This window comes from Oncorhynchus nerka, linkage group LG9b (assembly GCF_034236695.1).
Source record: "Oncorhynchus nerka isolate Pitt River linkage group LG9b, Oner_Uvic_2.0, whole genome shotgun sequence".
Taxonomy (NCBI): Eukaryota; Metazoa; Chordata; class Actinopteri; order Salmoniformes; family Salmonidae; genus Oncorhynchus; species Oncorhynchus nerka.
Genome location: NC_088424.1, coordinates 15,777,588 through 15,792,646, shown reverse-complemented (window position 1 = coordinate 15,792,646; position 15,059 = coordinate 15,777,588). Strand labels below are relative to the sequence as shown.

The following is a 15,059-nucleotide window of genomic DNA, read 5'->3' as shown; positions in this document are numbered from 1 at the left end:
TTCACAGAGTTCAAGTAACAGACACATCTCAACATCAACTGTTAAGCAGAGACTGCGTGAATCAGGCATTCATGGACGAATTGCTGCAAAGAAACCACTACTAAAGGACAACAATAATAAGAAGAGACTTGCTTGGGCCAAGAAACACGATCAATGGACATTAGACCAGTGGAAATCTGTCCTTTGGTCTGATGAGTCCAAATTTGAGATGTTTGGTTTCAACTGATGTGTCTTTGTGAGATGCAGAGTAGGTGAACAGATGATCTCTGCATGTGTGGTTCCCACCGTGAAGCATGGAGGAGGAGGTGTGATTGTGTGGGGGTGTTTTGCTGGTGACACTGTCTGTGATTTATTTAGAATTCAAGGCACACTTAACAAGCATGGCTACCACAGCATTCTGCAGCGATACGCCATCCTATCTGGTTTGCACTTAGTGGGACTATAATTTGTTTTTCCACCCGACAATGACCCAAAAAGGGCTATTTGACCAAGAAGGAGAGTAATGGAGTGCTGCATCAGATGACCTGGCCACCACAATCACCCGACCTTAAACCAATTGAGATGGTTTGGGATGAGTTGGACCGCAGAGTGAAGGAAAAGCAGGCAACAAGTGCTCAGCATATGTGGGAACTCCTTCAAGACTGTTGGAAAAGCAAGGTGAAGCTGGTTGAGAAAATGCAGAAAAAGGATGTCTCTACTGTTATTCTACAATGTAGAAAATAGTGAAAAATAAAGAAAAATCCTTGAATGAGTAGGTGTGTCCAAACATTTGACTGGTACTGTATGTGCATATTATGTGTGAGTGAGCAGATGGAGTGTGTGTATGAGTATGTAGGGCCCTGTGAGTGTGCATAGAGACAAAAATAAAAAATCAAACGGTCAATGAGGATACAAGGTTAACTCAGATCGTACGTGCAGCTATTTTGTTGCTTGGGTATAGAAGCTGTTCAAGAGACTGTTGGTGCCAGACTTGATGCACTGGTATCGTTTGCCATGTGGAAGCAGAGAGAATATTCTTTGGCCTGGGTGGTTGGAGTCTTTAACGATTTTCTAGGCCTTCCTTACCACACCTCCTGATATACAGTAGATGGTGCTATTGACATACCGGGCAGTGATGCAGCCTGTCAAAATGCTCTCAATGGCACAGCTGTAGAACTTTTTCAACCTCCGGAGGGAGAAGATGTGCTGTTTGGACCATTTTTGTTCTTTAGTGATTTGGACACCAAGGAACTTGAAGCTCTCGACCTGCTCCACAGCGTCCCTGTCGATGTGGATGGGGGAGTGCTCGCAGGTCGAGAGCTTCAAGTTACATGGTGTCCCCCTGTTTCCTGTAGTCCACGATCAGCTCTGTGGTCTTACTGACGTTGAGGGAGAGGTTGTTGTTCTGGCACCACACTGCCAGGTCACTGACCTCCTCCCTGTAAGCTGACTCATCAGTACCGGTAATCAGGCCTACCATGATGTGTCGTCAGCAAACTTGATGATGGTGTTGGAGTCGTGCGTGGCCATGCAGTCATGGGTGACCAGGGAGTAGATGAGGGTAAGCACACACCCCTGTGGGGCCCCTGTGTTGAGGGTCTGTGTGGAGAAGTTGATGTTACCTACCCTCACCACCTGGGGTTGGCCCATCAGGAAGTCCAGGATCCAGTTGCAGAGGGAGGTGGACAGACCCAGTCCGAAGCTTGGTGACGAGGTTGGAGTGGACAATGGTGTTGAACGCTAAGCTGTAGTCAATGAACAGCATTCTCACATAGGTATTCCTCTTATCTAGGTAGATGAGGGCAGAGTGCAGAGCAATTGAGATTGCTTCATCTATGGATCTGTTGGGGCGGTATGCAAATTGAATATGCCTGACAGCATGCTCTGAGAACTCGTCCTGGAATACCGTTGGGCCCCGCGGCCTTGCAGGTGTTGACCTGATTAAATACTTTTTTCATGTCGGCCTCTGAGAGTGAGGTCACCAAATAATCCGGGTCAGTGACGGCCCTCACACCTGGCACGATGTTGTTGTTGTCTAAACGTGCATTAAATGCATTTAAGTTCGTCTGGTGGAGAGGCATCGTTAGGCAGATCACGGTTGGGTCTTCCTTTGTAATGGACTGTAACCCCTGCCACATACGGCGGGCGTCAGAGCCTGTGTAGTATGATTCCACCTTATTCCTATATTGTCCTATTGCTCATTTGATGACTCTGCGGATGTCATAGCAGGACTTATTGCTGTCCTCGGCCGTAGCCTCAGGTTTGCCTACGATAACTCTGTGTGCGGTAGCCCTGTCCTTTAGTTTAGCTCCAACCTTGGTGTTAATCCAGGGATTTTGATTGGGGAAGCAGCAAACCCTGGAGACAACATCGTCAATATTATCGGCGGAGTCTCAAAACATATTCCAATCAGTGCTGGAAAAGCAGTCATGTAGCATAATATTTGATAATGAGTTTCTGCTTGTAAACAGAAAGAAATAATACGGAGTCGTAATCCGATTTACCAAATGGCGGACGAGGGAGATGGCCTTGTATGCTTGCTTATGGGTAGAATAACAATGGTGTAGGACTTTGTTGTCCCAGGTGGCGTTGGAGACATGTTGATGGAAGTTGGGCATCATGTCCTAGTGACGCGGAATTAAAATCGCCGGCAACCAGAAAAGCAGCCTCTGGATGTAGGTTTTCCTGCTTGTTTATAGCCTTGTACAGTTCGTTAAGTGCCAGATTGTTATTTTCATTATCCTGACATGGAATGTATAGTCACGATAACACGATAACAGCTGAAAACTCCACCGGGAGGTAGAAGGGTCTGCATTTGACCATCAGGTATTCCAAGACGGTGAGAACAGTGGGTTGACACTTCCACAGCGCTGGAGTTGGTGTAGAGGTCAACCCCTCCCCCCTCGATTTCCAGACTCCCGGTGAATGGACAATCCATCGAGTTGGATAGTCATGGGGGGTATCTTGTCCGAGAGACATGTTTCAGAAAGGCAAAGGATATTGCAGTTTTGAGAGCCCAGTGAGAACTTTGAGAGTCCAATGATAACTTTGAGAGGATTAACAGATTTCCAACACCTTTGTGTCCTTTTGAACTGTTTTTGACATTCAGCCCAGTTTTCACATGGTAAGTGTGGCTAAGAATGACTTTCCCCAGACTCCCACTCTCAGACTGCCTTAACAAAGTTTTCTCCCCAAATTATCCTCAGATCCTTCGATCCATCTCATCACCGAAAGGTCATATCCACATCCATATCCTGCTTGCCTGTTATGAAACCCCTCAAGTCAGAAGCAGCAGTGCCGCAATTACCTAGCCACAAAGAGTCCCCTAGGGCTGGGCATGGGCAGAGCCAATTACAGCCAGTCACCTTTTTACCCAGAGCTGGGATCACACAATGCTTCCCAACATCTATCTGTCATGTAGGGCATATTTAGCCATTCAAACATGGGACAGTCAGAAGCCATTAGGCTACCCTAATAATCAGAGCTATTTACCTCGTAATTTCCCTTCTCTTCACTGTCAGCCACCACGACTTAAAGGACCATGAGCCAGAGGGAGAGAGTGTTCCCTTCTTCACACTCTGATGTTATTTTCTTGGAGGTTGTTGCGATTAAACACTGGAATTTTGATTCCAGAAACGGGGAATGGGGAGGTTGTATAGTTTGAGAATGTTTAGTAGGTTAAAAAAAAGATATACATATACAGTTCATTCGGAAAGTATTCAGAACCCTTGACTTTTTCCACGTTTTGTTACGTTACAGCCTTATTCTAACATTTATTTTTATTTTTAAATTCTCCACTCATCAATCGACACACAATACCCTATAATGACAAAGGTAAAAACAGGTTCTCAGAAATGTTTGAAAATGTATTTAAAAAAAAACTGAAGTATCACATTTCCATAAGTATTCAGACCATTTACTCAGTACTTTGTTGAAGCACCTTTGACAGCGATTACAGACTTGAGTCTATTTGGGTATGACGCTACAAGCTTGGCACACCTGTATTTGGAGAGTTTCTCCCATTCTTCTCTGCAGATCCTCTTTCCCCCGATCTTGAATAGTCTCCCAGTCCCTGCCGCTGAAAATAATCCCCACAGCATGATGCTGCCACCACCATGCTTCACCGTAGGGATGGTGCCAGGTTTCCTCCAGACGTGACGCTTGGCATTCAGGCCAAAGAGTTCAATCTTGGTTTCATCAGACCAGAGATGATGACCATTATTTTCATGGTCAGAGACCTTTAGGTGCCTTTTTGCTGTCGTGTGCCTTTTACTGATAAGTGGCTTCCATCTGGCCACTCTACCATAAAGGTCTGATTTGTGGAGTGCTGTAGAGATGCATGTCTTTCTGGAAGGTTTTCCCACCTCCACAAATGAACTCTGGACCTCTGTTAGAGTGACCACCGGGTTCTTGGTCACCTCTCTGACCAAAGCACTGCTCACCCGATTGTTCAGTTTGGCCGGGCGGTTTGGCTGGAATCTTGGTGGTTCCAAACTTCTTCCACTTAAGAATGATGGAGGCCACTGTGTTCTTGGGGACCTTCAATGCTGCAGGCATGTTTTGTACCCTGTCCCAGATCTGTGCCTCGACACAATCCAGTCTCGGAGCTCTACGGATAATTCCTTCAACCTCATGGCTTGGTTCTGACATGTACTGTTAACCGTGGGACCTCATATAATGGGACCTGATATAGACAGGTGTGTGCCTTTCCAAATCATGTCCAATCAATTGAATTTACCAGAGGTGGACTCCAATCAAGTTGTAGAAACATCTCAAGGATGATCAAAGGGGTGGCAGCGTAGCCTAGTGGTTAGAGCATTGGACTAGTAACCGAAAGTTTGCAAGATTGAATCCCCGAGCTGACAAGGTACAAATCTGTCGTTCTGCCCCTGAACAAGGCATTTAACCCACTGTTCCTAGGCCGTCATTGAAAATACGAATTTGTTCTTAACTGACTTGCCTAGTTATATAAAGATAAAAAATTAAATAAAAATACAACAGGATGAACCTGAGCTCGAGTCTCCTAGCAAAGGTTATGAATACCTATGTAAATAGGTATTTCAGTTTTTTATTTGCAAAAATGTCTAAAAAGCTGTTTTCATTTTGTCATTATGGGATATTGTGTGTAGATTGATTACGATTTTTCTTAGGGCTAGGAGGCCCTATCCTGAATTTCCGCCTGACTGACGTGCCCATAGTAACATGCCTGTTACTCAGGCCCAGAAAAAAATCTGAGATGACAGTGTTGTTAACAAAAGGCTAAGCTTGAGAGCTAGCATATTAATTTCTTTTCATGAATAGTTAACGTTGCGTTATGGTAATGAGCTTGAGGCTGTATTCACGATCCCGGATCCGGGATGGCTAGTATCAAGAGGATAATAGCATTTGGATGGAAAACACTCTGAAGTTTCTAAAACTGTTACAATAATGTCTGAGACTATAGCAGAATTGATATGGAAGGCGAAAATCGGAAGAAAATCCAGACCAGAATGTTGTTTTTTCAGCTCCCAAGGCTCTTATTATGGAAACCAATTGGAAACCCATATGTCCGTCACCCAAATTGCAATTCCTATGTCAACAGTCTTTATTCAAGGTTTCAGGCTTCTCTTTTGAAAAACAAACAAGTATTTGGAGTTTTTGTTGGGAGAGCACCTGGACCAAATCAGTCTTTCGGCGTGCGAGGGAGGAGGCGTGCGCATATGAATTTTCCTTTCCTATTGAACATAGTACTTTCCATGTGAAATATTATCGTTTATTTACATTTTGGACTACCGGAGGATTACATAGAAACGTCGTTTGACTTGTTTGGACGAAGTTTACTAGTAGCTTTTTGGACTCCTTTGTCTGCATGTTGAACGAGTGGATTACTGAAATCCATGGCGCCAACTAAACTGACTTTTTGGGATATAAAGAAGGATTTTATTGAACAAAACGACCATTCATGTTGTAGCTGGGACCCTTGGGATTGCAAAGAGAGGAAGATCTTCAAAACTAAGTGATTTATTTAATCGCTATTTGTGATTTTGAGAAGCCTGGGCTGGTTGAAAAATACGTTGATGTGGGGTGCTGTCCTCAGATAATCGCATGGTATGCTTTCGCCATAAGGCCTTTTTGAAATCTGACAATGCAGTTGGATTAACAAGAATTTAAACTTTTAAATGATATAAGACACTTGTATGTTCATGAATGTTTAATATTACAAATATTTATTTGAATTGTGCGCCCTCCAATTTCACCGGATGTTGTCGGCTTCTATCCCACTAGCTGGACACCTAGCCCAAAGAGGGTTATTAATCCATTTTAGAATAAGGCTGTACCGTAACAATATGTGCAAAAAGGCAAGGGGTCTGAATACTTTCCAAATGTACTGTGTCTAAAAAAAAAAGCAAATTCACCTACGCTCAGCAAAATCCACAAACTTGAGACTTCATAAACTTTTACATTTCCATAGCGCCATAGCTCTGCTTTCAACCATGTTGTTATGGTGGACTAACAAGTACCAGAAATATCCAATGTTTTTAACACAGAAAATCCCAGAAAAGATGCTGTAAACAATCAAATCTGTAATAGGGTACACACACACACGAAATGACAACTCAAAAACCAAATACACAACAGCACTCAATACACAAATACACTCCACATATTTGGCAGACACTCTTGAGGTCTCTCTTATAACAGCAAACACAGGAAAAATGAAACAAGTCTCATTTAAATTTTCCACTTGGTCAATACTTTGTGCTCTAGGTCCCTTGATAAGTGTCACAATGAACACTGTGGAACTCCACGGGAGCATGAAGAACACTGTAGGAAAAGGACCAGCCAGACAAAATATCCCAAAGCTGTCATTTCCAGTGGCTGAATTCACATTCCATCACAAGGCCAGAGAAATAGAAGGGAAGGAGGGATGCAGGAGAAATGACGAATAGGAGAGAGAGAAAAATAGAAAAATCGCAAGGGAGTTGGAGAGAGCGAGAGACTCAAGAGCCTTTGAGAGCAAGAGCCTTCCAAACATAAGAAAAGGAGAGAAAGAGGGTGAAGGAGAAAGATGAGGAGGCGGCCGTCCAACTCTCTGGCTTGGTTCACGCTGCCCTAATCCTGGGCTAATGTCTTGGACAGAAGAGTTGTCTGCTTGGTCATTATGTAGTACTAAACACCCAAACCCTTCTTGTCTCACTGCCTGTTCTGTAACAGCTACGGCACTGCTGCCAAGACAGCAAACAGCAGAGAAACTGGCCTGTATTCACAAAGAATCACAGAGAATAAGATCAGTTTCGTCTTTTAAATCATAACGAATAAGAGGAGGGACTTGATTCGTGATCACACTTCTACTCTCTGTGATGCTTTGTGAATACTGGCCCTGTTCAGCGCTATAAAAACAACCTCCAGCTATTTCGCCCAGGATTGTAATTTGGTCGTTTTTCTTTCTTTCAGGGATGTGTTCAATACAACATGAATGTTTTAGGCTGTGGCTTTATAGACGGTTCTCAGTCTGTCGTGAAGGGAGAGGCCGAGTCAAGTCGAGTTATTCGAAAAGAAAACCGGAAAGATAACCAGCAAAGATATCTGATAAGTCACAACACTGTCTCAACACTGTCTCAACGCTGTATCAACACTGTCTCAACACTGTCTCAACGCTGTCTCAACACTGTCTCAACACTGTCTCAACACTGTATCAACACTGTCTCAACACTGTCTCAACGCAGTCTCAACACTGTCTTAACACTGTCTCTAACACTGTCTCAGCCTTCAGAATATCAAGTAGAAAGGACGGTATAGAAAAATCGTATTTGCTGTTTGTCGTAGATAGATTCATTTACTTTAGGCTTTTGACTGAAGCTTAAGAAGCAAACATTTCTGTAAAGTTGTCTTGGAGCAGAATGCAAACCAGCATTTTCTTCTTTTTTTTAAGTTTCAAAGGGTTTGATGTGTAAATAAAACTGGGGAACTACAAAGGGTGCAGAAATAGGGCAAAGGGAGGGATGTGCTGGTCTCACCACAGATCCTAACACACCATGTCTTGGGTTGGGGTTTTGAACTTCACCATGTTTTCAATGGGGAAATCCCCCCATCCCTCAACACACTCAATTATATAGCAGGCCTCTGCTTTCATGCGAGAAAAGAGGGCGATAATACAATAGAAGAGAGACAGTTTCAATATTTCACTTTGTGAGTTCTCGTACAGCTGGAGTCAGCTGCCACCTCCTCACTAATTCACGGTTTAGCACAATGACCTCTCTCCAGCTCACATTGTGAAAGAAGAAGCAACAGGCCAGGAGTCAGAAATTGCAGAGATTATGTTGTGTTTACCAGTGCTGAGCAATGTGGGATGAATTATGATATCAACAATCAATGAAACGCTATACAAATTTCTTTCTTTGTACTGTTCACTAGAAACGAGACACAGCTACAGAAAACTACGCCAACAATGTACATGAACACAGATAACGATAATGATGATGATGCCGACCATCCCCTCTCAGTGAAACTACACATCATACACAGAGAACCCCTCAATCCCCCCCGCCCCAAACACACACACACACACTATTCTCTTACCAGCCTGGTTGGTGGTGATGTCTATAGACACGTGCTGGGCAGGGTAGGGGCTCTTATTGGTCACCCCATTGACGGCCTGTATCTCGAAGCTGTAGAGCGTGTGGGCCCACAGGTTACTGATGAACACTCTGGTTTCCGTCAGGCCCAGCTGCCGCGGAACAAACTCCACGTTGTCGTCACAGTGTGAACAGGTACGGCGGTCCGCCCGGCACTTCTTACAAACAATGTTGTAGACCACGTCCTCACGACCGCCTGTCTCCCTAGGCGAGTGCCACTCCAGGATCACTGAGGTCTCGTTCACGACGGATATCACGTTCCGCGGGCCCGAGGGAACGCCTACAAACAGACACAGAGAGGAACCTTTATTTAACCAGGTTTTCCCATTGACATCTCAGTGAATCTCTTGCCAACAGGCCTTGAGGTTGACAAACACAATGAGAAGGATTGCATTCTATTCAACCTTTATTTGTGAATTTGTCAGAATACTTGTTAGGCATTAGTGCACTGTTGGAACTAGAAGCACACATTAACATCTGCTAACCATGTGTATGTGACCAATACCATTTGATTTGATTTGATTATTTAACCAGGAGATCCCATTGAGATCTCAAAGAATCACATTTTCCAGAGAGACCTAGCTAAGAATGTAGCTTTAATGTAAACCATAGTAAGCTAACACAAATCCTGGACCCCTCATAGGATAGGCAAGGTAATAACCTTTTCACACTGCTAAGCCACACAGAACTGACCCAAGCTGAGCTGCACTTGGTTGGCCTGGTTACACATCCACCATCATTTCTGGAACCATGCTGGAAAGGGCAATACGAATGGAAAACATCAGAGCCAGCACAGTACAGGTCAGCCCTATAGTGGGAATTAGGCACACTTGTTTTTCAACATTATTGTGTATTTTTTGCCAAGGAGAGGGAAACGGGTCATACTCCATATCCATCGAGACGACAGGAAAGACTTAGATAAACTGGGATTAGTGGAATGTTTTTATGAGTCCGGCTCTGTTGATGGAAGAGTTTTCACCACTTAAAGATTGTTTCTGGACATGTCAGTGATGAGAGAACAGCTACTCTATATGCTAATTATAGTCCATCACTACAGCGAATGAGCTATCGCCAAAGGAGAGGGAGGCAGCTTGCAGTTAGACTAGGGGTTGAGGTCTTTTATAAATCAAGGTGAATCCAGGACTATCTAGTCTTTTCACATACGGTATTAATATTTTCACGGGTGAGTTCCAAATATCTCTATCGGTCGTCCCAGCGTGGGTTTTTTCATGCACTCGCTGTTCCAAAATGTGATCGTTAAGCAACTTCAGCAACAGGACAGTTAACCCGGACTGACTTCAAACCAAGGCACGCTGCCTGCTAATTATCTATAGGCTATGTTTAAAACTATTTTCTAACACGTTTTATTTTCTAACAACTGCTGGAATTGAGGTGTGTTCCACCTCCTTAACAATTCATATAAGAAGTAGACCATTTCACTGTTGTGGACAAATTATTTTTGAGTCTTTACTGAGCCGGACAAACGTCTCTCTTCAACTAGATCCCAAGCACTTCACCGGTGTTTCCCCAGATCAAGTATGAAGACATTACGCATCTCTAGTCAGAACAGGCTGTGCAAAAACTTTTTCCCCCGGCACATTTTCTGACTGGTGCCTGCATTGCCTTCATTGTTGTTTTCCTTACAAATGGGACTTTGGACATGTGTGCCTTCCTATCAAAGTGTCTTAGTTTCTATATATTGTGTTGACGTTTCTACTGTAGCACACCGTATGTATGGATCATTATGTATTTACTGTTTTATTCACGTTTTCAAGTGCTGGTAACAATTCATGCATTCTGATTCTTGCAGAGATTGTAATGGTCACATACGATGTGTGTTTAATACTTTTTGGAAGGTTGTACTGATTATGATGAGATAATGCTAAGCTATTTGCATATTATTTGTGGCTCCATGTTTGTTGACAACATACAATGCCTTCTGGTTGTCATGGAAGCGTCTGTCAGACCAAAGATGTTATAACAAGGGATAGTTCACTCGACTGACTTATGGTGCTTTCAAGACAACTGTGAACTCTGAAAAATACTAGGTCAAATCATGACGCCAGTGATGTTCAGCTCGGAAAGTTGGAGCTCTAGAAATGGATGACCGTTCAAAAAGATTTTTCCCAGTCAGAGCTTGTTTTTTCAGAGTTCCCAGTTGTCTTGAACGCACTGAAGTCTGAGATTTCCCAGTACCCTGTTGTTATGAACTCGGCATCAGATTGTAACTCCTTTCCAGGGTTTTATTTTTACTTAGTGTATAAACGTCTCCTGTGTTTGCCCCCCATTTATTGAAAAATCCCCCATTATAGTAATATTTCCTGCATCATATCCCCCCACGATACCTTCCCCCATTTCTACCCCCCATGGACTTGAAAACCCCCCACAAATAAAAGGAATCCCCCCACAAACCCCCCTAAAATGGTTTCCTCCCTGTTTAGCTTTCTCGCTACGGTTAGGCTAGGCAATAGGCTTGTATTTGGTGTGATGATCTGTGAGGTGATTTTATTTGCTTGGTAAATGACTTGTCAAGTCATGTGCTCCGGTTCTTGTATATACTGTAACAAGTACATCAAAGATTTGTAATATGCTGAAAAGTGGCTAAACTAAGTCCATATTTTTCAGGCAATGGGCACAGCCATCTTTGACTTTGACTTTGTTTATTTACGTCTTATAGTGAATGACATTCTGGGATTAGGGAGTTTTCGCCAAGTCAAACATAAAGAAACATGGCTGCCATCATAAAGAATTTAGCAGCTGTTAGCTTAGCTGACATGCATTTATTTTCTAAACAACATTACATTGGTCTCTTGTGCTCACCAGAGATGTGGTACATTGTAAACTAGTCTAGCTGTTAGGTTGCTAACTTATGAATTGTTTTTTTGTCAGCGCAACAACGGTTATTTAGACTGGTTTATGGAATGAGTTTATCTGTGGATGTGTTCCGTGTTATGTTCCGAATGATACAGTTCGCATTTATCTTTTACAATAAAAGGTGAAATTGAGGAACATAAGTTGTGAAGACCTTTATTTCCCATCAGTACAAAACATTGTTTAGACGCTTTTCAGACAACAATGCTGTTTAGACACATTTGTTGCATCATACATTCTGTTGCTACTGTTCCAATCACATACTTGAGATCGAAACAAGAGAAGGAAGCTGTATTAGTGTATTAGGACACAACCCTTAGTTTCCCATCATGGAGGGTGAGGGCAGGCAGTTGAAAATAAAGGAAACAAGAGAAGGAAGCTGTATTAGTGTATTAGGACACAACCCTTAGTATCCCATCATGGAGGTTGAGGGAAGGCAGTTAAAAATAAACGAAACAAGAGAAGGAAGCTGTATTAGTGTATTAGGACACAACCCTTAGTTTCCCATCATGGAGGGTGAGGGCAGGCAGTTGAAAATAAAGGAAACAAGAGAAGGAAGCTGTATTAGTGTATTAGGACACAACCCTTAGTTTCCCATCGCCGAGGGGTGAGGGCAGGCAGTTGAAAATAAAGGAAACAAGAGAAGGAAGCTGTATTAGTGTATTAGGACACAACCCTTAGTTTCCCATCATGGAGGGTGAGGGCAGGCAGTTGAAAATAAAGGAAACAAGAGAAGGAAGCTGTATTAGTGTATTAGGACACAACCCTTAGTTTCCCATCGCCGAGGGGTGAGGGCAGGCAGTTGAAAATAAAGGAAACAAGAGAAGGAAGCTGTATTAGTGTATTAGGACACAACCCTTAGTTTCCCATCGCCGAGGGGTGAGGGCAGGCAGTTGCTTCTGTCAACACAGCCACAATAAATCATTGTTCCTGCAAAGCCACGTGGGATAGCACTGGGGCGCTTGGACAAAGCAGCGGAACACACAGAGGTGACGGAATGGCAGTGTTTCCGCGGCGACCTCGGCTTTGCGCCACGGTGACGACTAAGGGGTCAGTGACAGGGAGGACGTGACCTCCACAGTGTGGTTATTATAGTCTACCACAAAGAGGACAGAAAGAGGATGGAATCCATCACCTCTCGATAGCCCACAGTTTTACCCAAAGCCACTTACATTTAACATATATATTTTTAGAATGTATTTTGTATTTTTGAAAGAACCTCTATTTAACTGGGCAAGTCAGCCATAATTAGGATGTTTCCCATGCAAAAAACTGACCAACAAGCACCGTATTCATTGGCGCTATCAGGTGTGTGTACGAGAGCGAGAGAGAGATTATTTGCTTTTGTTTGTTTCACGTTTGCATATTATCTACTTCACTTGCTTTGGCAATGTTACCATATGTTTCCCATACCAATAAAGCCCAACGAATCAAATTGAATTCAGCGCGATAAGGAACGAGGCAGGAGCCTAAGAGAATGAGAGAGATGTGAACGAGAGGAGAGAGTGTGTGTTTGCAGAAATAGGGCAGAGACGGAGAGAACAGCTGCACTTACAATATGCCCCATGGGCATCACACACACACACAGAGGGCGTACCCTATACATGTGTATACATATAGTCCATATAATCAACAGGACACACCTACTGCTGTGAGAACTGATATAAATGACCCTGTCTATGTGTTATATGACAGTCAGACTACATAATACATGGCTTCTCATGAAACAAATACATATGACATGTAATCCCACTGTCTGTTTGCATGTACATTATTCACATGCTTGTGTGCGGTCTGTTTTCATGTATGTATACAACAAAACAAAATGGCTGTGAGAGGAGAGGTGTGAGTTTGGCTCGGTGCATCTCGTCTCTGGGCTCCTGCTGGTAGCTGTATAGATTCCCCTATGCAGTGACGGATGGAGAAATCCGATGTGACTGCCACTTAACCGGTGATTTGCAGGCTATTATGGCTGCCCTTGGCTGTTTTAATTTGCCATGGGATTTAATTTGTCAAGTTCATTACTTACCGAGCTCCTACCCTGGCATTCATTTAGCCGCACTAGTCAGCCTTGATTGTTGCTTACATCTTACACGCCACAATTAGGACGGCTGCGCGATCATCAAGCGTTTTGTTTACTCCCAGTGACGTGTTAGAATGATTGGAGTGTTTGTGACAGTTTGTGTGGGGTTGGGTGGGTCGGGTTAGGGTGTGTTTGTGTGTGTGTCTATGCATGCATGCATGAGTGTGTGTGTATGTATGTACACGTGCATGCCCAATAGTGTTACTGTCAAACTCATCCCCACCATTGGCAACTAACTGATGAGGCATAGAGAATCCCATGTAACAGGTGGATAGAGAGTAATGTCTACAATCCACATATTGTTGGAGGACCAGAAAGGCCACGACCCTTGTTTGCCCCCTGGGCTGTCTGCTAATGTCAAGAGCACTTCAGCGCCCCAAATATAAACAGCCCACCACATTGTTTACCTAGCCTGGCCCTCTAAGCCAATCTCAGTGCTTTGCTGGGTCTCCTTCACGCTGTTTGTCTTTTCAATGGGAAACAGCTCCTCAGGGACTCACTACAACTCCCTGTGTGGAGATATGGAGCACAGACTGACTAAGGAATTGGGGGAGGAGAAAAAGAAAGGCGGGTTGGTGTTGGCTGCTTTGTTTCAGAGGGAGAACTAAACAGAATGGCTCACACGCACATACACCTTAATTCTCCAATTGAATTCTTCTACAGCACATGTCGCTCACAGGTGCTACACACCATCAATTTGGTCATGTCAGAAACATCTGCACTTGAGAAACCCATCATGTCAATCACGTCACATCAATGCTCATAGAAGCGTGGGCTACGTGAGTAACCGTCGACATCCGCTATTAGCGCCTGCGACAAACGGAGCGGTAGCAGCGGTTTCTAGCGTACCTTTGAGGAGAGAAAAAGACGCCCAACAGATTTGGCTCTTGCTTTTGAACAGTTGGAGCTATTAGCGACTACGACCACATTCCTGGTATGGCGGTGTGCCCAGCGAAGTTGTTTCAATGTTACGGACTCCCACCGCACCAGATAGAACCGGAGAAGTCTAACACCCAGGGGAGCTGGTCTGCTTGATCTACAAAAGCTCCAATATCAGTGCCGAACAAGGAGCACGGGATGTGAAAGAAATCGCTAGAGAAGACTGAATGCTCGTGTGTGCTGAGGTCTAAAGCACAGCACCATCTCTCTCACGGCAGGCAGCAGTGCAGGCAGAGGGATTAGCCCAGGCCAGGCAATTACACTGGCTTAGCTCTGTTGACTAGTGCATTACTGGCAGAACCAGCAGCTTGCTTTCTCTACCACTGCAGAAGGAGAGGAGGAGAGAAGGAGGAAGAGGAGGGACGGTGAGAAAAAGGAAAGGAGACATGGAGAAGATGAGAGAGGGAGAGAATGACAATTGGAGGAAAGGAGAGAAAGGAGGTAAAAGGGCAAGGAGAAATGGGAGGAGAAGGAGCAAGATAGGAGAGAAGATGGACAAAAAAAATAACATGACAAGTCAAAGAAGTCGAAACATGAGAAAAGGCATGAGGGAGAGAAATTAGGAGATGTGG

At 43.9% G+C, this 15,059-nt stretch overlaps 1 protein-coding gene across 2 annotated transcripts in view; it reads right to left on the bottom strand.

Annotated features, from left to right (window-relative positions):
- LOC115114339 (ephrin type-B receptor 1) overlaps window positions 1-15,059 on the bottom strand; it is a 341,327-nt gene that overhangs the window by 76,532 nt on the left and 249,736 nt on the right. For both annotated transcript variants that reach the window (XM_065013371.1, XM_065013372.1), the window contains exon 5: window positions 8,539-8,874. In XM_065013371.1, the coding sequence (XP_064869443.1) occupies window positions 8,539-8,874 (336 nt within the window). The remainder of the gene's footprint in view (window positions 1-8,538; window positions 8,875-15,059) is intronic.